General features: G+C 41.1%; 2 protein-coding genes and 1 long non-coding RNA gene across 6 annotated transcripts; 1 reads left to right on the top strand and 2 right to left on the bottom strand.

Annotated features, from left to right (window-relative positions):
- Window positions 1–32: 32 nt before the first annotated feature.
- LOC106592678 (aldehyde dehydrogenase 6 family, member A1) lies at window positions 33–13,043 on the bottom strand. 2 transcript variants are annotated; one of them, XM_014184040.2, is made up of 12 exons: window positions 12,882–13,043; window positions 12,134–12,178; window positions 11,919–11,993; window positions 10,945–11,106; window positions 7,382–7,460; window positions 6,837–7,139; window positions 6,510–6,631; window positions 5,569–5,758; window positions 4,931–5,112; window positions 4,640–4,819; window positions 982–1,080; window positions 33–682 (listed from the first exon to the last, which is right to left on the bottom strand). In XM_014184040.2, the coding sequence occupies exons 1-12, from the start codon at window positions 12,918–12,920 to the stop codon at window positions 578–580; spliced, it is 1,581 nt and encodes a 526-aa protein (XP_014039515.1). In that variant the 5' UTR covers window positions 12,921–13,043; the 3' UTR covers window positions 33–577. The 2 variants fall into 2 exon arrangements, with proteins under 2 accessions (XP_014039515.1, XP_014039574.1); XM_014184099.2 differs by having other exon boundaries at window positions 12,134–12,175; window positions 12,882–13,040.
- A 186-nt stretch (window positions 13,044–13,229) lies between these two features.
- LOC106593072 (maleylacetoacetate isomerase) lies at window positions 13,230–18,657 on the top strand. 2 transcript variants are annotated; one of them, XM_014184489.2, is made up of 10 exons: window positions 13,242–13,551; window positions 13,731–13,793; window positions 13,876–13,927; window positions 14,030–14,097; window positions 14,203–14,283; window positions 14,440–14,565; window positions 14,816–14,891; window positions 14,988–15,040; window positions 18,232–18,281; window positions 18,398–18,657. In XM_014184489.2, exons 2-10 carry the CDS (start codon window positions 13,776–13,778, stop codon window positions 18,522–18,524), a joined length of 651 nt encoding a protein of 216 aa, XP_014039964.1. In that variant the 5' UTR covers window positions 13,242–13,551; window positions 13,731–13,775; the 3' UTR covers window positions 18,525–18,657. The 2 variants fall into 2 exon arrangements, with proteins under 2 accessions (XP_014039908.1, XP_014039964.1); XM_014184433.2 differs by lacking the exon at window positions 13,731–13,793 and having other exon boundaries at window positions 13,230–13,551.
- Window positions 18,658–18,845: 188 nt separating this feature from the next.
- On the bottom strand, window positions 18,846–20,337 carry LOC106593296 (uncharacterized). 2 transcript variants are annotated; one of them, XR_006769494.1, is made up of 4 exons: window positions 20,247–20,337; window positions 20,096–20,153; window positions 19,711–19,808; window positions 18,846–19,606 (listed from the first exon to the last, which is right to left on the bottom strand). It is a non-coding gene; the product is annotated as an uncharacterized lncRNA (long non-coding RNA). The 2 variants fall into 2 exon arrangements; XR_001325841.2 differs by having other exon boundaries at window positions 20,096–20,156; window positions 20,247–20,318.
- Window positions 20,338–23,422: the final 3,085 nt, after the last annotated feature.

The following is a 23,422-nucleotide window of genomic DNA, read 5'->3' as shown; positions in this document are numbered from 1 at the left end:
GACAGGGTACAAACAGGAGACAGAGACAGATGGACGATAAAGGGTTCAATTTAAACTGATGGCTTTTTATTCAAACGCAACCTGTTCAGGTCTAAATTAAGTACATGAATAACTGCACCACAGCAAGTGTGCATCTCAAATATTCAGATGCACTGAATGTATGATTAATAGTGGCATCACATTTGGCAGCAACACATTCATCAACATCATAATGGTGGTGAGGCAGTATATTTTGAACACAGATGTTGCATACATAGAAAATATATGTGAGTACTTTACACTGTTTTAACTGCTCCACAGTTATTTGCATTGTTTCCAAAATCATAACATAGATACCCAGACACATAATTAGTAGAAACGTTCATATAACAAAGGAACTATCATTCAATGATGAAGCCAAACTATTGATCCACAGTGAGTGAATGAATCTTGAGATACCAGTGAAAAAATTCTACATTAAGGCTTGTAAAATGACTATGGGTAATTATCAACTCATGGCGACAGGACTGCACAGTAGTTTTAAAATTTAGCTTCACAAAAGACATGGGGATGTGGGAACGTTCTTTCTCCAGACCCTTTAGCGTCCCATGGTTGGCATGGAAACTGCAGGAGTTTTCACGGTTGAGTCTTCGGCCTTCCATTGTGAAGTAACAGTTTTGATCTGTGTGTAAAACTGGATGCCCTTTAGAAAGCAGAGAAGACATCTATAATAGGATGCTCTGTAACTATGGCATCATGACCATATTACATAACATGAAATTAAGCTGAAAATCTGGACTCAAGACAATTGGCTTTGATCAGCCATCACTAGTTAAGAGGACTGAGTGTTTTACATTGTTAGTCAGCCACATAAACTCACTGTATAGAGGCCTCAACCTTCATGTGGACTTTACCCAGCAGTATAACCCCTTATTAGGACCAGTCATACTAACTACTGTATGTCTTCAAACACCTTGTTACCTTATGTCAACTGATACTCACTTGTTTGCCGTAGAAGTTGGTGTCTCCTCTGAAGGAGCCTCGTGAGCCAGTGAAGGAGAACATGGGCAGAGGAACAGGGATGGGAACATTCACCCCAATCTACAAAACACAAACTTCCATTACCGCATTGGAAACAAATACCCCTTCAGAGCAACTGAATGAGTAACTCTGGGAGAAGAAGGTGTACTAAATGCTAGTTCGAAGAACAAACAATGCATGAAAAATGAGTCACAACAAACCGAAAACCATTGCTTGTGTTCACAGTGTTGAAAGCATTGCATGCAAGAGGGACAGAAGAACTAAACAAAACATTTTGTTTTTGAGGCCACTTTTGTTTGTTTTTAAGTCCACTGGAAACTCATGGTTGGTTGAGAATGTTTGAAAATGCAGGAGTAATTTTGGACACGGGAGTCAAGCCTTTTGGCTGAGGGATGGAAAAAACAGCAAACACAGGGCATAGCGGAGGCACGCAGACAAGGTAAAGTATTCACACCCTCTTGACTTTATCCACATTTTGATGTGTTACAGCCTGAATTTAAAATGGATTAAACTGAGATATGTGTCACTGGCCTACACACAATACCCCATAATGTCAAAGAGGAAGGAAACAGCTTAGGGATTTCATCATGAGGCCAATGGTGACTTTAAAACAGTTACAGAGTTTAATGGCCGTGATAGGAGAAAACTGAGGAGGGATCAACAACAAAGTAGTTACTTCACAATAGCCTGTACAGAATAAAAAATATTCCAAAACTGAGGAGGGATCAACAACAAAGTAGTTACTTCACAATAGCCTGTACAGAATAAAAAATATTCCAAAACATGCTGTTTACAATGAGGCACTAGAGTAATACTGCAAAAATGTGGCAAATAAATTAACTTTATACAGTGGTAAGTATTTGATCCCCTGCTGATTTTGTACGTTTGCCCACTTACAAAGAAATGATCTGTCTATAATTTTAATAGTAGGTTTATTTGAACAGTGAGAGACAGAATAACAACAACAAAAAAACAGAAAAACGCATGTCAAAAATTTTATAAAATGATTTGCATTTTATTGAGGGAAATAAGTATTTGACCCCTCTGCAAAACATGACTTAGTACTTGGTGGCAAAACCCTTGTTGGCAATCACAGAGGTCAGACGTTTCTTGGAGTTGGCCACCAGGTTTGCACACATCTCAGGAGGGATTTTGTCCCACTCCTCTTTGCAGATCTTCTCCAAGTCATTAAGGTTTCGAGGCTGACGTTTGACAACTCGAAGCTTCAGCTCCCTCCACAGATTTTCTATGGGATTAAGGTCTGGAGACTGGCTAGGCCACTCCAGGACCTTAATGTGCTTCTTCTTGAGCCACTCCTTTGTTGCCTTGGTCGTGTGTTTTGGGTCATTATCATGCAGGAATACCCATCCACGACCCATTTTCAATGCCCTGGCTGAGGGAAGGAGGTTTTCACCCAAGATTTGACGGTACATGGCCCCGTCCATCGTCCCTTTGATGCGGTGAAGTTGTCCTGTCCCCTTAGCAGAAAAACACCTCCAGAGCATAATGTTTCCACCTCCATGTTTGACGGTGGAGATGGTGTTCTTGGGGTCATAGGCAGCATTCCTCCTCCTCCAAACACGGCGAGTTGAGTTGATGTCAAAGAGCTCCATTTTGGTCTCATCTGACCACAACACTTTCACCAGTTGTCCTCTGAGTCATTCAGATGTTCATTGGCAGACTTCAGACGGACCTGTATATGTATTCTTGAGCAGGGGGACCTTGCGGGCGCTGCAGGATTTCAGTCCTTCACGGCGTAATGTGTTACCAATTGTTTTCTTGGTGACTATGGTCCCAGCTGCCTTGAGATCATTGACAAGATCCTCCCGTGTAGTTCTGGGCTGATTCCTCACCGTTCTCATGATCATTGCAACTCCACGAGGTGAGATCTTGCATGGAGCCCCAGGCCGAGGGATATTGTCAGTTCTTTTGTGTTTCTTCCATTTGCGAATAATCGCACCAAATGTTGTCACCTTCTCACCAAGCTGCTTGGCGATGGTCTTGTAGCCCATTCCAGCCTTGTGTAGGTCTACAATCTTGTCCCTGACATCCTTGGAGAGCTCTTTGGTCTTGGCCATGGTGGAGAGTTTGGAATCTGATTGATTGATTGCTTCTGTGGACAGATGTCTTTTTTACAGGTAACAAGCTGCGGTTAGGAGCACTCCCTTTAAGAGTGTGCTCCTAATCTCAGCTCGTTACCTGAATAAAAGACACCTGGGAGCCAGTAATCTTTCTGATTGAGAGGGGGTCAAATACTTATTTCCCTCATTAAAATGCAAATCAATTTATAACATTTTTGACATGCGTTTTTCTGGATATTTTTGTTGTTATTCTGTCTCTCACTGTTCAAATAAACCTACCATTAAAATGATAGACTGATCCTTTCTTTGTCAGTGGGCAAACTTACAAAATCAGCAGGGGATCAAATACTTTTTCCCCCCACTGTAGGTCGTCATTGTAAATAAGAATTTGTTCTTAACTGACTTGCCTAGTTAAAAAAAGTTCAATAAAAAATAAAATAAATGTATGTCCTGAATACAAAACGTTATGTTAGGGGCAAATCCAACACATCACTGTGTACCACTCTTCATATTTTCAAGCATGGTGGCTGCATCATGTTATGGGTATGCTTGTCATCGGCAAGGACTAGGGAGTTTTTTAGGACACAAATAAATGGAACAGAGCATAGCACAGGCAGAAACCTAGAGGAAAACCTGGTTCAGTCTGCTTTCCAACAGACACTGGGAGACAAATGCACCTTTCAGCAGGACAATAACCTAAAATACAAGGTCAAATACACACTGGAGTTGCTTACTAAGATGACATTGAATGTTCCGGAGTGGCCTAGTTACAGTTTTGACCTAAATTGGCTTATAAATCTATGGCAAGACTTGAAAATGGCTGTCTATCAATGATCAACAACCAACTTGACAGAGCTTGAAGAATTTTTAAATAATGTGCAAATATTGTGCAATCCAGGTGTGCAAAGCTCTTAGAGACTTACCCAGAATTGCTGCCAAATGTGATTCTAACAAGTATTGACTCGGGGGTGTAAATACTTATGTAAATGAGATATTTCTGTATTTAATTTAATACATTTGCAAACATTTCTAAAAACATGTTTTCACATTGTCATTATGGGGTATTGTTTGTAAACAGGTGAATTTTAAAAACATTTTGAATTCAGGCTGTAACAACAAAATTTGGAATACTTCAATGGGTATGAAACTTTCTGAAGGCATTGTATTTAAGCTTTAAACATTTAACAGGTCCAAAGGAATTCCTTTTGCGTTTAATTTAAGATTTCCCCTACTGTAATCCTACTAGTAAAATGTATTTCTATGTCCCCCTGTTTTGATAAAAAAGGCACATATTTGCTATTTGCTATTTAAAGTCCACATGGGGCGGGGTGGTGAAGGGAAGAGGGGGTCAGAAGTGTTCGGTTTAGAGCAGAAGCAAATAAGGCTATACTTGCCATGGAAAATAATGGTTGTTGAGTGCATGTTTTAGAATAGAGCTGCAATGTCCTCCTTGTTTAAGGTATAGACATGGTAGAGGGTATGAATGCCTCCATTCTCCCAGGAAAAAGGGACACACACATTGGTCCACAGACACTCACCTGGCCTACATCCACCTTGTGAGTGTATTTGCGTGCTGTGGCTCCGTTGGTGGTGAAGATAGCTGTGCCGTTGCCATAAGGGTTATTGTTAACAAGGCTGATGGCGTCATCCAAGGATTCAGCCTCCAGTACAACCAGAACAGGCCCAAAGATCTCCTCAGTATAGCACTTCATCTGGGGCTAGGAGACAAAAAGGAAATTACATAATTTCAGGATATGGTCAGAAAATAAGATCAGCATACTTTTTGGAAGTACAACCAGAAGATTTGCCATTTGCATGAACACACTTACTGTGACATTGCCAATGATGGTGGGCCCCACAAAGTTGCCATTCTCATAGCCCTGGACTTTGACGTTCCTGCCGTCGAGCAGCAGCTGAGCTCCCTCGTCCACCCCACTTTGAATCAGTCTGTTGACCCTTTCCTTGGCCTGAGGGGAGATCAGGGGCCCCACGTCCACACCTGCCTGGTCCCCTGAGAGGGTTCCCGAAAAACAACCTGCATTGAGAATTCTCCCTCACAGCCACACACACAAACACACATGTACACACAAATACCCCTTCACCCGCAGACACACACAACTCAAAAGCCCAGCCATGGCGAGGGGCCCCCAAAGGCACTCCCTCTAAAATGGCTGTTTAGGTGTTTCCTGTGCAGCCACACAAATTAGTGTTTATGACTGCAAATAAGGGGAATCATTCATTCTTCTCCTCCCCATCAACTTCCCTTCTCAAAGACTTGATGCTGTGAGCTACTCTTAAGCTTTGGCCGTAAATGTTGCCGCAAATTTGCAGCATGAGTGACTCAACAAGCCCTCTCCCAGTTCAGCCCCATCTGAAGTTATGGTACAGCAAGAGGCGAGAGGTGTGGTTAGGGCTCGTGGGTGGCCTCAAGAGAGTGAGCAGAGGGCTGGGTGAGAGGTTGCGATACCTGCATTAACTCGCAGAGCTTTTGCACGTTCCACCAGTTCAGGCAGCCAGCTGCAGGCCTCGCCCACAAGGATGGCCGTGGAGAGGGCCATGCAGCGCTGCCCTGCTGCCCCGAAAGCTGCACCCACCAGCTGGTTCAGAGTGGTCTCCTTATTTGCATCAGGCATCACCACACCATGGTTCTTTGCTCCCTACAGCAGAGCATAAGGGTGGGAATCGTTTAGCCTTCTGTCCCTTGATCCGAATACCCATGATCTGAATACCAGGGAAAAGTGATCCAATTCACATTACGTCTCGATCAAGCTGACAACTTCATTTTGTTTTGGTACACCAAAGTACATTAATTTCCAATGGAACGCTGCATTGCAGAGGCAGTTGCAGTGAGTTCTGTGTGGTGCATACGTTGGATATATCCAACGTATGCATCAAATTGTATGCATAGACATGACAGAAATAATAGCAAAAGGTGAATGTTTTTTTGTTGCACACATATCCAGTTAAAATGTTGGATTACATAATGGAAAAAGTTTGACTGCAAAATGTATTACGCAAAATTGATGCAACGACGCTGTCGGTCTGATCGAGGCTTTACACCATGCCTTCAATGTAGTTGCATGCAAATTAGATCAGAGATGGTCTCGAAAGTTCATCCTCTTAAAGAACTTTAGTGAACAAACAATAAAAGTACAATATTGTAAGTGCTTTATATTACGTCAATGCACTTAATTTGTAGATCATTATTGTGGGTATGTGTCAAATAAGATAAATGACACATTTCCACTCAATATTTTCCACAAGTGTCTGGGCTCTCTGGATCTGAATCCCTGTTTCATCTGTACAGCTAATCAGCCAAGGTAGAAAAGAGAAGCAAAGAGGATAAAGTTCAACAATAGTTTTTAAGCCAACACCGCCACCCTCTGTTCATTAATGGCACAAACTCACCATGTTGGACTGTACTCTCTTGCCATTTTTAGATCCCCTCTCATAGATGTACTCTCCGGCTTGGTTAGAGCCCACAAAGCTGATCGCCTTGATGGCCGGATGATCACAGATGAAGTTGACAGCTGGGAAAGAGCAGGGCAGGGATTCATTTTGCATACGGCACTGACAGGCCAGCCATAATCTCGCCATTATCTCATCACACTGTAAATGAATGTGAATCATAGCATAGAGACACAATGATAATTCAATGACTCACATCACAGCACCAATGTCTCCAGATATAGCTTAGAGATCAGCAGGTGATGGGACATTTAGCTTTTATCTTACCGTCGTGCTGGCCATGGATGATGTTCAGGGTCCCGTCTGGCATCCCAGCATCCTGCAGCATCTTGGCCAACAGCATGGTGCAGGCTGGCACCCGCTCTGAGGGCTTCAGCAGGTAGGTGTTGCCACACACCATGCCCATGGGGAACATCCACAGAGGGATCATGGCGGGGAAGTTGAAGGGGGCGATGCCAGCACACACCCCGATGGGCAGGCGGTAGGTGTAGGTGTCCATGTCTTTTGTGATGGAGGGCAGAGTCTCCCCCAGCATCAGGGAGGTGATGCTGCATGTGTGCTCCACCACCTCTGGAGAGGAGACAGTAGGTGTCATTCAGGTACAGAGAACACTGGGTCAGTCACAGAATGTGTGTGACTATCCCTCATATGGAGACTGAGTCACATAAGACCAAAGAGCTCTTTATACTAGTGACCTAGACACTGAAATTATGCTCTGATTAACCATTTCCTTGGCTGCAACAAGTATTAACAGGCTAATAAAGCCTCTCTAAATATTGCCCTTTGGAAAAGCCAGTGCACGTGAGACTTACGCAATCCTCTGAACACATCCCCCTCTGCATCTGCCAGGGTCTTGCCCTGCTCCAGAGTAATGCTCCTGGCAAGCTCTTTCTGGAACACAAGACACACACACCATGAGCCAACACACACTTCAAATCAGTTTAATTTAAAATGAGTAACTCTAGCTAAGCAAAAGCTGCTGTAAACAAATAGTATTTTGTATTTATCGGTATTTGTATTTATTATGGATACCCATCCCCTACTCTTCCTGGGGTCCAGCAAAATTAAGGCAGTTATACAATTTTAAAAACATTACAATACATTCATAACAGATTTCACAATACACTAAGTGTGTGGCCTCAGTCCCCTACGCCACTACCACATATCTACAACACAAAATCCATGTGGATATATAGTGCGTATGTTATCGTGTGTGTGTATGCATGTGTCTGCGCCTATGTTTGTGTTGCTTAACAGTCCTCACTGTTAAATAAAGTGTTGTTTTATCTGTTATTTAAATCTGATTCCACTGCTTGCATCAGTTACCTGATGTGGAATAGAGTTCCGTGTAGTCATGGCTCTATGTAGTACTGTGCGCCTCCCATAGTCTGTTCTGGACTTGAGGACTGTGAAGAGATCTCTGGTGGCATGTCTTGTGGGGTATGCATGGGTGTCTGAGCTGTGTACTAGTCATTTAAACAGACAGCTCTGTGCTTTCAACATGTCAATACCTGTCACAAATACAAGTAGTGATGAAGTCAATCTCTCCTCCACTTTGAGCCAGGAGAGATTGACATGCATATTATTAATGTTTGCTCTCTGTGTACATCCAAGGGCCAGCCGTGCTGCCCTGTTCTGTGCCAATTGCAATTTTGTGGGACCTGACCACACAACTGAACAGTAGTCCAGTTGTGACAAAACTAGAGTCTGTAGGACCTGCCTTGTTGATAGTGTTGTTAAGGCAGAGAAGCGCTTTATTATGGACAGACTTCTCCCCATCTTAGCTACTTTTTTGTTGATGTACTTTTCACCCCTTTTTCTCCCCAATTGGTAGTTACAGTCTTGTCCCATCGCTGTAACTCCCGTACGGACCCGGGAGAGGCCATGCATCCTCCAAAACATGACCCTGCCAATCCGCACTGCTTCTTGACACACTACTTAACCCGGAAGCCAGCCACACCAATGTTTTAGAGAAAACACCGTACAGCTGGCAACCGAAGGCAGCGTGCATGCGCCCGGCCGTCACAAGGAGTCAATGGAGCGCAATGGGACAAGGACATCCCAGCTGGCCAAAACTTCCCCATGCATCCTCCGAAACACCACCCTGACAATTCGCACTGCTTCTTGACACACAACTTAACCCGGAAGCCAGCCACACCAATGTTTTAGAGAAAACACCGTACAGCTGGCAACTGAAGTCAGCGTGCATGCACCCGGCCGTCACAAGGAGTCAATGGAGTGCGATGGGACAAGGACGTCCCAGCCCGGCAAACCTTCCCCTTACCCGAACGATGCTGGGCCAATTGTGCGCTGCCTCATGGGTCTCCCGGACGCGGCAAGCTGCGACACAGCCCGGGATCAAACACGGATCTGTACTGACGCCTCTAGCACTGCGATGCAGTGCTTTAGACCGCTGCGCCACTCGGGAGGCCCCGTATCAATATGAGTTGACTATGACTGTTTACAATCCAGGGTTACTCCAAGCAGTTTAGTCACCTCAACTTGCTCAATTTTCACATTATTTATTACAAGATTTAGTTGATGTCTAGGGTTTAGTGAATGATTTGCTCAATTTCCACATTATTTATTACATGATTTAGTTAAGGTTTAGGGTTTAGTGAATGATTTGTCCCAAATATAATGCTTTTAGTTTTTGAAATATTTAGGACTAACTTATTCCTTGCCACCCATTCTGAAACTAACTGCAGCTCTTTGTTAAGTGTTGCAGTCATTTCAGTCGCTGTAGTAGATGACATGTATAGTGTTGAGTCATCCTTATATATAGACACACTGGCTTTACTTAAAGCCAGTGACATATCGTTTGTAAAGATTGAAAAAAGTTAAGGGCATAGACAGCTGCCCTGGGGAATTTCTGATTCTACCTGGATTATGTTGGAGAAGCTTCCATTAAAGAACATCCTCTGTGTTCTGTTAGACAGGTAACTCTTTATCCACAATATAGCAGGGGATGTAAAGCCATAACACATATGTTTTTCCAGCAGCAGACTATGATCGATAATGTCAAAAGCCACACTGAAGTCTAACAAAACAGGCCCCAATCTTTTCATTATCAATTTCCCTCAGCCTATCATCAGTCATTTGTGTAAGTGCTGTGCTTGTTGAATGTCCTTCCCTATAAGTATGCTGAAAGTCTGTTGTCAATTTGTTTGCTTTAAAATAGCATTGTATCTGGTCAAACACAATTCTTTCCTAAACTTTACTAAGGGTTGGTAAATGACTGATTGGTCGGCTATATGAGCCAGTAAAGGGGGCTTTACTATTCTTAGGTAGCGGAATGACTTTCGCTTCCCTCCAGACCTGAGGGCACACACTTTCTAGCAGGCTTAAATTGAAGATATGGCAAATAGGAGTGGCAATATCGTCCACTATTATCCTCAGTAATTTTCCATCCAAGTTGTCAGACCCCGGTGGCTTGTCATTGTTGATAGACAACAATAATGTTTTCACCTCTTCCACACTCACATTACGGAATTCAAAATGACAATGCCTTTCTTTCATAATTTGGTCAGATATACTTGGATGTGTAGTGACATCGTCTGTTGCTGGCATGTCATGCCTAAGATTGCTAATCTTGCCAATAAAAAAAATTATTAAAGTAGTTGGCAATATCAGTTGGTTTTGTGATGAATGAGCCATCTGATTCAATGAATGATGGAGCTGAGTTTGCCTTTATTTCCCAAAATTTCATTTAAGGTGCTCCAAAGCTTTTTACTATGATTCTTTATGTCATTTATCTTTGTTTCATAGTGTAGGTTTTTCTTATTTTTATTCAGTTTAGTCACATGATTGCTCAATTTGCAGTACGTTTGCTAATCGGTTGTGCAGCCAGACTTACTTGCCATTCCTTTTGCCTCATCGCTCTCAACCATACCATTTTTCAATTCCTTATCAATTCATGGGGATTTAACAGTTTTTACAGTCATTTTCTTAATGGGTGCATGCTTCATGCTTATTAGTAACTGGGATAAGCAATTTCATAAATGTATCACGTTCAAAGTCTGTTTGCACACCACAGACCAACAAATATTCTTTACAACATAGGAATAGTATGGAGGCATTGTGGTCTTTCTTCTTTCTTGTCACCTAAGGAACTAGTATCTATCATGCCTAAAAGTGTGCCATTGAGATTAGGGTTCATATTAATCAAATCCATGCTGAATTTGTATGGCACAAAATAATACAATTATAGGGCATACAGAGGCGGTCTTTGAACCCCAAAACATGACAGAAAAGCAATGTGCAACCAAAAGTGCATGACGTTAAACGTGCAACGGAGAATTATGAGATTTGACCTTTGCTTCTAGCGGTATTGTTCCATATGTACAACAAGTTCTTGTCCCTGCTACAGACTTACAATGTTGTCCTTGATAAGCTGCTGATAGCGCAGAAAGATCTGTTGGCGTGCCAAGATGGAGGTTTCAGACCAGGAGTGGTAGGACTGTGAGCAGGAGTCCACAGCAGCCAGCATCTCTTCCTGTGTAGCCTTGGGGACACGGGCTATCACCTCGTTGGTGGCCTGTAATAGTCAGAGGGAAGAACACATTAGTGGGTGAACTGTAACCTGATTATAAAAAACATTTTTGATTGGTATGAACTGTGCTCAGCTTGAGCAGATAACTTCAACACATTATGATCTGACACACTGACAAAACCATCAGATGGGGCCATTTCACCAAGAATATTGCAATTTCTTTGACTCTTGAGAGAGCATTAATCTCATTCTAAATCCCTATGATATGAGTAAACTGAAAGCAAAGGAAGGCCGAAGGAGCAAAGTGCCAGCTAACCGACCTTTGAACTTTCATGCAAAAGCATTCTTGAGAATTATAACAACTTGAGATAGATCTCAAGAAAACAGCACACAAATTTATTGCACACCTACAGTACCAGTCAAAAGTTCACAAACCTACTCATTCAAGGGTTTTTCTTTATTTTTACTATTTTCTACATTGTAGAATAACACATATGGAATCATGTAGTAATCAAGAAAGTGTTAAATCATGTAGTAATCAAGAAAGTGTTTTATTTGAGACTCTTCAAAGTATATGTATACTCATAAAAGTCTAGCTCTTTTTCTTTTACATAATAGTAATGGACCTTTAACCTATAACCTTGGCATTGCTGAAAATTTGGACAATTTTGTGCAGAAACCGGATAAACTGGTCAAAACTCAGGTAACTGATTAACCAGCTAAGTAGACCTTAATGTAGCAGTGCATGCCCATCCAAGGTGTTGTTTGTGCATTATTCTGTGCATCAACTAATAAAATACGATGGGTAATACAATTTAGCAGACTATATTTGAGCTCTTTAAGGCCTAGTTACTTACCGGATTGTGAATATCTAACCATTCTGAAGTCTTGGATTCAACGAACTTCCCATCAATAAACAACTTTGTGGTGGGCTGCGGGGAGACATTTTTAACATGTTCAATTTCTATAAGAAATACAGATGTGTGTGACAGTTAATCCTCTAGTGGTAATCTGTTTGTAGTCATATACAACCACCATAATTCAACTCTGTTATTAAACTGTTATTACTAACCACTGAGGAGGAGTAACACATGTGCCTGACCTGAAGAGGTACCTGCTGAGAGGAAGCAAGTGGTTAGCTGTAAAGAATAATTAATCCATGAGTTCATGCATTTATTGTGAATAGTATCATATCAAATGTCAGCTATATAGCATTAGAAGCAAAGGCCCACTACCTACTTCCAGGCCTTCTGTTAGGACGGAAGATTAATGTACAACTATGGCAATCCCAAATATCATTGAAGTGCAACTGGGCCATGAAGGTGTACCTGGGGATCAATTTTACAGTGATTGTTGTAGGGATTACTAAAAGCCCAAAATGTATCAATTAAACAATGTAGCTGGAGAGCACACATGGGAGTCTTAGAGCTGCACAAAGCTTGACAGGCAGCTGCATATGATAAGCACATACTTTTTCCCCATACAAAGAGCAGGAGTCTAAGAAGGAATGGTTCCTTAAACTTAGTGACCTGGAGAATAGTTGAGAACAAGACAAGAGCCAAGCCATATGGCATCTATTACTTTGTAAACAATGTGAAATATTTTGAACACAGGAGGTTGGTGGCACTTTAATTGGGTAGGTCAGGGTTGTGGTAATGGCTGGAACAGAATCGGTGGAATGGTATCAAATACATCAAACACATGGTTTCCATTCCGGCCATTATTATGAGCTGTCCTCCCCTCAGCAGCCTCCTGTGCTTTCGAAAGCTGTTAGTGTCTTCATTAACTCTTGGGTAAAGCATTATAACATTAGTTCTTACCCCTTTCTTCAACAGTGATCTCATTACAGTCGTTGCCATGATGAAAATGTGTTTATTGCTTGATTTATCCCAAAAGAATGTCCCAAACCCCCTTCCAGGACCGTGGCCAGGAGACGCACTTTAAACTTACTCCCTCACCTACATGGATTTAAAAGAAGGAAGGGTCTAGAAATATCTGGTCAGTTATTGGCTTAAAATAAGACCGCCCACAAAAATATACATCTTATTGGCTGAAACTACAACGGTATTAGCCAATCTCTATGTACAATTTAAGACAAACCGCCTTTATTAGAATACGCGATCTCAACGCAAGTATTTCATTGGATACAACGCGGATCAGTCTTTTTGACAACTCAACTGGTTCATTTACGTAATGTCTGTCACAGAGTTTATCACCAAATTGTATAATATAGCTACATTGTTACAATGAGTTGGCGCTACATTTATGAAACACGGTGGAATTTATAATACGCGTAATGCAGGAAACGATTGCCAGTTTGTATCATTGCGCATAGGCAAAATCGCATAACTGCCAGCCGTGATCGAAGAATCAGAGTGGATTCTGTGACATGTCATTGTCAAAGTAGTTTATTTGCACAACAGTAATAGTTTATTGTCTCTAGCCTACTTACAACCTGCAATGCGGCTCTCACTCGCATGCCTCACAAAGGTATGCCTATTCTACCAATTCTTGCTTGCAAGTAGACACGTGTGCGATACTAAAATGTGGAAATATTTGCAGAAAGATACTGGGAGAGTGCTTAGTCATAGACCAAAAAAAACAAGGAGGAGGGGTATTTGGGAAAGCATTCTATTGGCCGCTAGAAACTGAGATTTTTTTTTTATTAGCATTAGGAACTTGTAATCGTTGAACGCCAGATCTGTCTGAATACTATGGCAACTCAAACAAAGGTGAATCAATGAGCAAAGTTCAGTAAGATATGATAATATTGTATTGTTATCACGTGAACTGATTTATTTTTCTCCCCTTTAGCCCATTCTTCATGGATATTTCAGGAGTTCATGTTCTTGGAGGGTTCGAATTGGTAAGTTCCTATGTAGTCTTCTACGTCTCTCCCTACTTTACAGCATTAGAAAATTGTCTGACTTTGACCCTGGAAAGAAATAACCTACTTTGCTTCTTCCAGCTTTTGCTCTGAAAGGTATTGAATTTGACCAAGTCCCAGTCAATCTTATCAAAGATGGGGGTCAGCAGGTAACTTCCTCATACATCATGCTTTTTCATCAGGTAGAGGTAATTAACCTCTATAATGGTATATCAGATATAATGTCCTCACACTGTACCTATTGTATATTTCAGCTTACAGACCAATACAAGGCATTAAACCCTATGCAACAAGTGCCTGCTGTCCAAATTGATGGCATCACCCTGTCACAGTCGGTGAGTCCAATAATGTTATTGGTTTGTCACTGTTAACAGTTATGTACTTTTTGAGTTACTGATAAAAGTCAAAATTACCTCAAATCTACCTCCATATTCCCAAAATATAACATTGACTACTGACAGTAATGATAAGACCTATCCATTCACACTCAGCTGGCAGTGATCCAGTACATTGAGGAGACCAGACCAGGACCCAGGCTTCTCCCTGCAGACCCAAAGAAGCGTGCCCAGGTGCGCATGATCTCTGACCTCATCGCCTCCGGGATCCAGCCTGTGCAGGTGAGGGAATTACAGCACAAAGAATGTGGGTAAATGAGAGAAAAGAATGCAACAAATTGAAAGCACACCAGTCCACTGCAGATCTCTGACCTTGTTTGCAATACAAACTAGGTTTACTGTATGGAAGGAAAGAAAAATCAAATGGCAGAACCTCAGACATGCTGATATCATGGTTGAATGACCATTGCAACAATTATGATGGTGATGACTGTAGAGGTACTCAGTCATGTCTGATCATTTTGTATTTCAGAATTTGTACGTGCTACAGAAGATTGGAGCAGAGAAGTTGCAGTGGGCGCAGCATTTCATCCAAAGAGGTTTTGAAGGTGGCTAGAATAGCCTTACATTCAACATGCCACTATAGCTCATCTCCAGACAGCCATTACAGGCCTGACTCCATGTCACTGTCTGTTTCTCCTCAGCCTTGGAGCCCATTCTGAAAGAGACGGCTAGCAAGTACTGCGTAGGGGACGAGGTGAGGGGACACTCGTTCATCACATAAAAACACAGTGGCAGTGTTAAGCTAAGTTTCTCAAGTTAGGTTTTTTTATTTTCACACGCACAAGTAGAGTGAAATGCCTTTCTTGCTTGCTCATTCCCAACAATGCAGTAATCAATATCAGTAGTACAAAAAAATAGAACAAAAACACACGAGAAATAGAAATAAGAACACAAGAAAGTAAGCTATATACAGGGTCAGTGCCAATAACATATTTACAATGTGCAGGGATACTGGAGTGATATGGTTAGATTTGTATAGGAGTAAGGTGACAAGGCATCATGGATATGATAAACAAGAGTAGCAGCAGCATACAGTGCCTTCAGAAAGTATTCATACCCCCTTGACTTATTCCACATTTTGTTGTTACAGCCTGAATTCAAAATGGATTAAGTAGATATTTTTCTCACCCATGTACACACAATACCCAATAATGACAATTAAAATGTTTAGCCATTTTAGCAAATTTATTGAAAATTAAGTACAGAAATATCTAATTTACTTAACTCTTACATCTAGACGTTCCGCTAGCGGAACACCTGCTCCAATATCCAATGATAGGCGTGGCGCGAATTACAAATTCCTCAAAAATCCAAACACTTCCATTTTTCAAACATATGACTATTTTACACCATTCTAAAGACAAGACTCTCCTTTATCTAACCACACTGTCCGATTTCAAAAAGGCTTTACAGCGAAAGCAAAACATTAGATTATGTCAGCAGAGTACCCAGCCAGAAATAATCAGACACCCATTTTTCAAGCTAGCATATAATGTCACAAAAAACAAAACCACAGCTAAATGCAGCACTAACCTTTGATGATCTTCATCAGATGACACGCCTAGGACATTATGTTATACAATGCATACATGTTTTGTTCAATCAAGTTCCTATTTATATCAAAAAACTGCTTTTTACCTTAGCATGTGACGTTCAGAACTAGCATTCCCACCGAACACTTCCGGTGAATTTACTAAATTACTCACGATAAACTTTCACAAAAAACATAATTATTTTAAGAATTATAGATACAGAACTCCTTTATGCAATCGAGGTGTCCGATTTTAAAATAGCTTTTCGGTGAAAGCACATTTTGCAATATTCTGAGTAGATAGCACGCCATCACAGGCTAGCTATTTTGACACCCACCAAGTTTGACCCTCACCAAACTCAGATTTACTATAAGAAAAATTTGATTACCTTTGCTGTTCTTCGTCAGAATGCACTCCCAGGACTTCTACTTCAATAACAAATGTTGGTTTGGTTCAAACTAATCCATAGTTATATCCAAATAGCGGCATTTTGTTCGTACGTTCAAGACACTATCCGAGGGTGACGAAGGGTTACGCGCCCGACGCGTTTCGTGACAAAAAAATTCGAAATATTCCATTACAGTACTTCAAAGCATGTCAACCGCTGTTTAAAATCAATTTTTATGCTATTATTCTCGTAAAAAAGCGATAATATTCCGACCGGGAGTCGTTGTATTCGTTCAAAGACGAAATAATAAAAACATGGGGTCGCCTCGTGCACGCGCCTCCAGTCTCTGTTCTCTGATCGACCACTATCAAAATGCGCTAATGTTTTTCAGCCAGGGCCTGCAAAGCCACCATTCAGCTTTTTGCAGCCTTCTGAGAGCCTATGGGAGCCATAGGAAGTGTCACGTAACAGCAGAGATCCCCTGTTTTGGATAGAGATGATCAAGAAGGCCAAGAAATGGTCAGACAGGGTACTTCCTGTACAGAATCTTCTCAGGTTTTGGCCTGCCAAATGAGTTATGTTATACTCACAGACACCATTCAAACCGTTTTAGAAACTTTGGAGTGTTTTCTATCAAAAGCTAATAATTATATGCATATTCTAGTTTCTGGGCAGGAGTAATAATCAGATTAAATCGGGTACGTTTTTTATCCGGCCGTAAAAATACTGCCCCCTATCCATAACAGGTTAAGTCAATACATGTTATAATCACTTTTGTCAGCGTTTACAGCTGGGAGTCTTTCTGGTTAAGTCTAAGAGCTTTGCGAACCTGGATTGTACAATATTTGTACATTTTTTATTTTTATTCTTCAAGCTTTGTAAAGTTGGTTCTTGATCATTGCTAGATAGCCATTTTCAAGTCTTGCCGTAGATGTTCAAGCCAATTTAAGTCAAAACTGTAACTAGGCAACTCAGGAACATTCAATGTCATCTTAGTAAGCAACTCCAGTGTATATTTGGCCTTGTGTTTTAGGTTATTGTCCTGCTGAAAGGTGAATTTGTCTGTTGGAAAGCAGACTGAACCAGGTTTTCCTCAGGGATTTTGCCTGTGCTTAACTCTATTCTGTTTTTCTTATCCTAAAAAACTCCCTTGTCCTTGCCGGTGACAAGCATACCCATAACATGATGCAGCCAACACCATGGTTGAAATATGAATATGGGGTGTGTTGTTGTATTTGCCCCAAACATAACACTTTGTATTTAGTACATAAAGTTCATTAATTTGACTTTTTTTTGTTGCAGTTTTACTTTTAGTGCCTTATTGTAAACAGGATGCATGTTTTGGAATATTTTTATTCTGTACAGGCTTCCTTTTTACTTAGTATTGTGGAGTAACTAGAATGTTGTTGATCCATCCTCAGTTCTCCCATCACAGCCATTAAACTCTGTAACTGTTTTTAAAATCACCAATGGCCTCATGGTGAAATCCCTGAGCGGTTTTCTTCCTCTCCAGCAACTGAGTTAGGAAACACACCTGTGTCTGTGTAGTGACTGGGTGTATTGATACACCATCCAAAGTGTAATTAATAACTTCACCATGCTCAAAGGGATATTCATTGTTTACTGCTGAACTTATTTATGCTTGCCGTAACAAAGGGGTTGAATACTTATTGACTAGACATTTCATCTTTTAATGAATTTCTAAAAATGTCTAAAAACATAATTCCACTTTATATTATGGGGTATTGCGTGTAGGACAGTGACACAATCTCAATTTAATCCATTTTAAATTCAGACTAACTACAAAATGTGGAAAAAGTGAAGGGGTGTGAATACTTTCTGAAGGCACTGTATATGATGATTGAATGTGTGTAAAGTCAGTATGGATGTGTGACGTTGTTCTACAGTAGACCTCACTTTAAGTTGAGGAATTCTTGATTGAACTAAATAATGTTTACCTTTTAGATCTCCATGGCAGACATCTGTCTCGTCCCTCAAGTCTATAATGCTGAACGGTAAGGCACCCTCCATCATTCAGTTAGAACTGGAACAGAACAACACCACAGCATGAGACACATTTTACACTGAACATACAACCCAAATGAAGAGACTTTTTACATTTGCCAAACAGGTTCAAAGTGGACGTTGATCAGTTCCCAACTATCAAAAGGCTAAACCAAACCTTAATGAAGGTAGACGCTTTCAAAGTGAGTCATCCATCTTGCCAACCAGACACACCTGCTGAATTGTGTACATGAGAACCCCTCTGACATCTACAGGAGCCAGTAGTGCCATCATCATTGGATACTTCAATACAATTCTTTGATATGAATCATTTGGTTTCAATCTCGTGACTTGAAATAAGACTAAAATAAAGAATGTTTGGGTTAAGACCATGTATTACTTGTATGATGAGAAGTTGAGTTTGAATATGTACATTGTAACCTCTGATACAGCACGTTCCCCCATCTTGACATATGCCCAACATGACACTGGAACATAGTGGATTTGTGAAGATAAATACAATAGAAAACATGAAAGTGCCCAATACCAGCCCACTGGTATACACATGAGGAAAGTGGAAGTGGAAATTTGTTTAATAATTGGTTTAGTAAAATAGCTGAAGTTCAACTAATATCATGCAGCAGTTAATTAACCCATGCTTAAAAAATGTAAATTAAATAGAAAGTTCTTTGCTTTCAACACACATTGGTGAGAAAATATCTAGAACACAGGAGAGATGTTTGTTAGATCTGGTGCCTATACCATTTCTCAGATGGGGAGAATGCCACTTGAACATCAATATAAAAAAGTTAACAACCCATAATGTAATGTCAGACACCTGACAACAGTGTGATTAAAAAGGCATAACTTGCACCATAACTGACAATCAACATCCCCCTCCAGGAAAATAGCAAATCAGGCTAGACTACAGCCTTCAGTGGCCACAATAAAACTGTTACTGAAGACTTAATTACATCCAAGCCTAATGTAACAGAGCCATTACACAGAAGAGCAAATACAAAGGACTCAACAGTCCCTGTATGAGTTCTGCCCATGATACATTCACTCATATCATTCAGAATTTGTAAGCCAGACACAGGGATAAAAAGTCACATTTTTCCCCCTTATTCCCCATAAGGCTGTTTTAGTTTCTCCTTAAGGTCCAGTCTCTTATCTCCAGGTTTCTCCACTATGCACTTCACTGTGTCATTGAAGAAGTTTGACAGTGTCTGGAAGGACAGAACCTCCCAGGTTGATCATGCTGTGTCCGGCACGAGGCTTGGCGCAGTGCAGAGGGGATACCACTGAACTCCACATACTGGTGTCTGAAAAGAACCTAAAACAGAGGATTTTTATTCAGAGAATTTGAAAATGAATGATGCTGGATTACCATTTTAACTTTCTTGAAAACAAGATAGGGCTGGTTGAGGGTGGACTCACCCACGTTGAAGATTTGGATGTCCTGCAAGACTCCAATAGCACTACAACCTCCACTGACCAGCATCCTGTTGCCTGATACTGGCAGTGATGCATGATATCTGATCACACAGACGAGATAGGGCAACGTTATCACAGTAAAAAGGCATTTCTACATCAATCCATACATCATTGTGTGGATTACAGTAATAAATATAAGATTAACAAATGGCATAGAATTAAATCAGTAATTTAAAAAAGAATGGTCACAATATTGGTCTGTGTGGCAATAGAAACATTGTTTTTCATCATAGTAAATACTTTTTGATGTCCTAGATATCCAAAAGATGAAAAATATCAGATAGGCATTGCGTTTACATATTACAAGGTTGAATAAATATGTTCTCACCCTCGAGGCAGTGATGGCATGATCTCATATTTCACAGCTGTGTACTCCATAAAGCCTTCTGCTAAAAATAAAGAAAGTTGCATTTGAAGATGAAGTTGTAACTAGCTTTGTGTAGCGTAATCCAAATCACCACTCTTTGTCACAGCCTTACCGAGATGCAAAATGTTGACGTTGTTCAGGTAGGTTGCAATCTTCCTGCCACCAAAAATGAGCAACCGGTTGGACAAAAAAGTGCTTAAGAGCCTGTTTTATGTAAACATAAAATGTGTTTGTTAAATAAACACTGTCGTCCTGTAACGATTAAATACATTAAGCAAAGTATTGTAATAGCACAATGCCTCTACAGAAATATAATCAAGGAACATTGACCCAGATCCCTCCACAATGGGTTGGTACCAGAGCTCAAACTCTGGGTAAAAATGTACGGAGCATTACTGTAGGCCTTGTCTCCAGGACAGCAGCTTGGATGGCACAGGACAATATGGCGCATTTTAATAAGATGGCACAGGACAAAATCTCTCCCAATTGTTTTTACACAAGTTATCAATATTAGTAAACAGTCGACTCCATTTTCCATAGGGAGTCCTCACAGCGGGTTTGGTCATACGGACCTCCAATGACAATGACCATCTCGGGATCACTCAGACACATGTTATGGCTCCAGCGCTTTGATGGACAAACTGAAAATAAAATATCCTTAATGTTTTATATACAACAGAATATCTGGCATTTGAAATAAATTGCTTACTTAATTGAGAATTCTGACCGGCTCTGCAATTTGTCTTCATCTTTCCAGTCTTCTCCACAACACTGTTCTCTCTAGATAGCTTTCTTTTATTGGGACTAGATGCTTAAGCAGTGTCCTTCTGAGGGGTAATAACAGCTTCAGGGGTCCATGCGAAGCGACCCCTTCCCAATCCCTATCCGTCTGGGGGTCTTATCCTTCAAATACCATGAAGATAAACACACAGGTGCAATTTATCTCTCCCCTACTTCACATGGCCGTGGGAAGATGTTTTGGGTGCTGTCGACAGTTGATTAGTATTTTTCTCGACACATACAGGAGTAATAAAGGCCTAGTGCACTAATTTGGTGTGATTGGTTTAATTGTATTATTTATTTGTTATATACAGTACCAGTCAAAAGATTGGACACCTACTTATTCACAGGTTTTTCTTTATTTTTACTATTTTCTACATTGTAGAATAACACATATGGAATCATGTAGTAACCAAAAAAGTGTTAAACAAATAAAAATAGATTTTATATTTTAGAATCTTCAAAGTAGCCACCCTTTGCCATGATGACAGCTTTGCATACTCTTGGAATTCTCTCAACCAGCTTCACCTGGAATGCTTTACCAACAGTCTTGAAGGAGTTCCCACATATGCTGAGCAAACCAGATAGGATGGTGTATCGCTGCAGAATGCTGTGGTAGACATGCTGGTTAAGTGTGCCTTGAATTCTAAATAAATCACAGACAGTGTCACCAGCAAAGCACCCCCACACCATCACACCTCTTCCTCCATGCATCACAGTGGGATCCACACATGTTGAGTTCATCCATTCACCTACTCTGTGTCTAACAAAGACACGGTGGATGGAACCAAAAATCTCCAACTTGGACTCATCAGACCAAAGGACAGATTTCCACCGGTCTAATGTAAATTGCTCGTGTTTCTTGGCCCAAGCAAGTCTCTTCTTATTTTTGGTGTCCTTTAGTAGTGATTTCTTTGCAACAATTCGACCATGAAGACCTGATTGATGCAGTCTCTGAACAGTTGATGTTGAGATGTGTCTGTTACTTGAACTCTATGAAGCATTTATTTGGGCTGCAATTTCTTCCCTTCCAGTGGTGGTCCTCATGAGAGCCTGTTTCATCATAGCGCTAGATGGTTTTTGTGACTGCACTTTCAAAGTTCTTGAAATTGTCCGGATTGACTGACCTTAATGTCTTAAAGTAATGATGGACTGTTGTTTCTCTTTGCTTATTTGAGCTGTTCTTGCCATGATATGGACTTGTTCTTTTACCAAATAGGCCTATCTTCTGTATACCACCCCTACCTTGTCACAACACAACTGATTGGCTCAAACACATTAAGAAGGAAAGAAATTCCACAAATTAACTTTTAAGAAGGCACACCTGTTTACTGAAATGAATTCCAGGTGACTACCTCATGAAGCTGGTTGAGAGAATGCCAAGAGTGTGCAAAGCTGTCATCAAGGCAAAGGGTGGCTACTTTGAAGAATCTCAAATATAAAATATATTTTGATTTGTTTAACACTTTTTTGGTTACTACATGATTCCATGTGTTATTTCAGAGTTTTGATGTCTTTACTATTATTCTACAATGTAGAAAATAGTAAAATAAAGAAAAACCCTGGAATGAGTAGGTGTGTCCAAACTTTTGACTGGTACTGTATATTAATTATATTTTAATTGTAATTTATCAGGGGGTGCTGCAGTAACCTCAGGTAAATAGATTGATTTCTGACTTGTCAGCTTTGAGCAAGGTTTAGCAAAATGCTGTCTCCTAGATGTGAGGAGTTGGGGGTTGTAATCTGCAAAGAATGAATCAAACATACACTTTAGTTTCCTGTTTTGTTTATTTACCATGCTGTCCCTAGGAGGGGTGCGTCACTTGAGTGGGTTGAGTCACTGACATGATCTTCCTGTCTGGGTTGGCGCCCCCCTCGGGTTCGTGCCGTGGTGGAGATCTTTGTGGGCTATACTCGGCCTTGTCTCAGGGTAGTAAGTTGGTGGTTTGAAGATATCCCTCTAGTGGTGTGGGGACTGTGCTTTGGCAAAGTGGGTGGGGTTATATCATGCCTGGTTGGCCCTGTCCGGGGGTATCGTCGGACGGGGCCAAAGTGTCTCCCGACCCCTCCTGTCTCAGCCTTCAGTATTATGCTGCAATAGTTTATGTGTCGGGGGGCTAGGGTCTATGTTTATGTGTTGGGGGGCTAGGGTCTATGTTTATGTGTCGGGGGCTAGGGTCTATGTTTATGTGTTGGGGGGCTAGGGTCTATGTTTATGTGTTGGGGGCTAGGGTCTATGTTTATGTGTCGGGGGCTAGGGTCTATGTTTATGTGTTGGGGGCTAGGGTCTATGTTTATGTGTCGGGGGCTAGGGTCTATGTTTATGTGTTGGGGGCTAGGGTCTATGTTTATGTGTCGGGGTTCTAGGGTCTATGTTTGTGTTGGGGGGCAAGGGTTTATGTTTATGTGTCGGGGGGCTAGGGTCTATGTTTATGTGTCGGGAGGCTAGGGTTTATGTTTATGTGTCGGGGGGCTAGGGTTTATGTTTATGTGTTGGGGGCTAGGGTC

Source organism: Salmo salar, chromosome ssa01, assembly GCF_905237065.1.
Source record: "Salmo salar chromosome ssa01, Ssal_v3.1, whole genome shotgun sequence".
Classification (NCBI taxonomy): Eukaryota; Metazoa; Chordata; class Actinopteri; order Salmoniformes; family Salmonidae; genus Salmo; species Salmo salar.
Note: the sequence above shows the minus strand (reverse complement) of the source record. Positions and strands in the feature narration are given on the sequence as shown.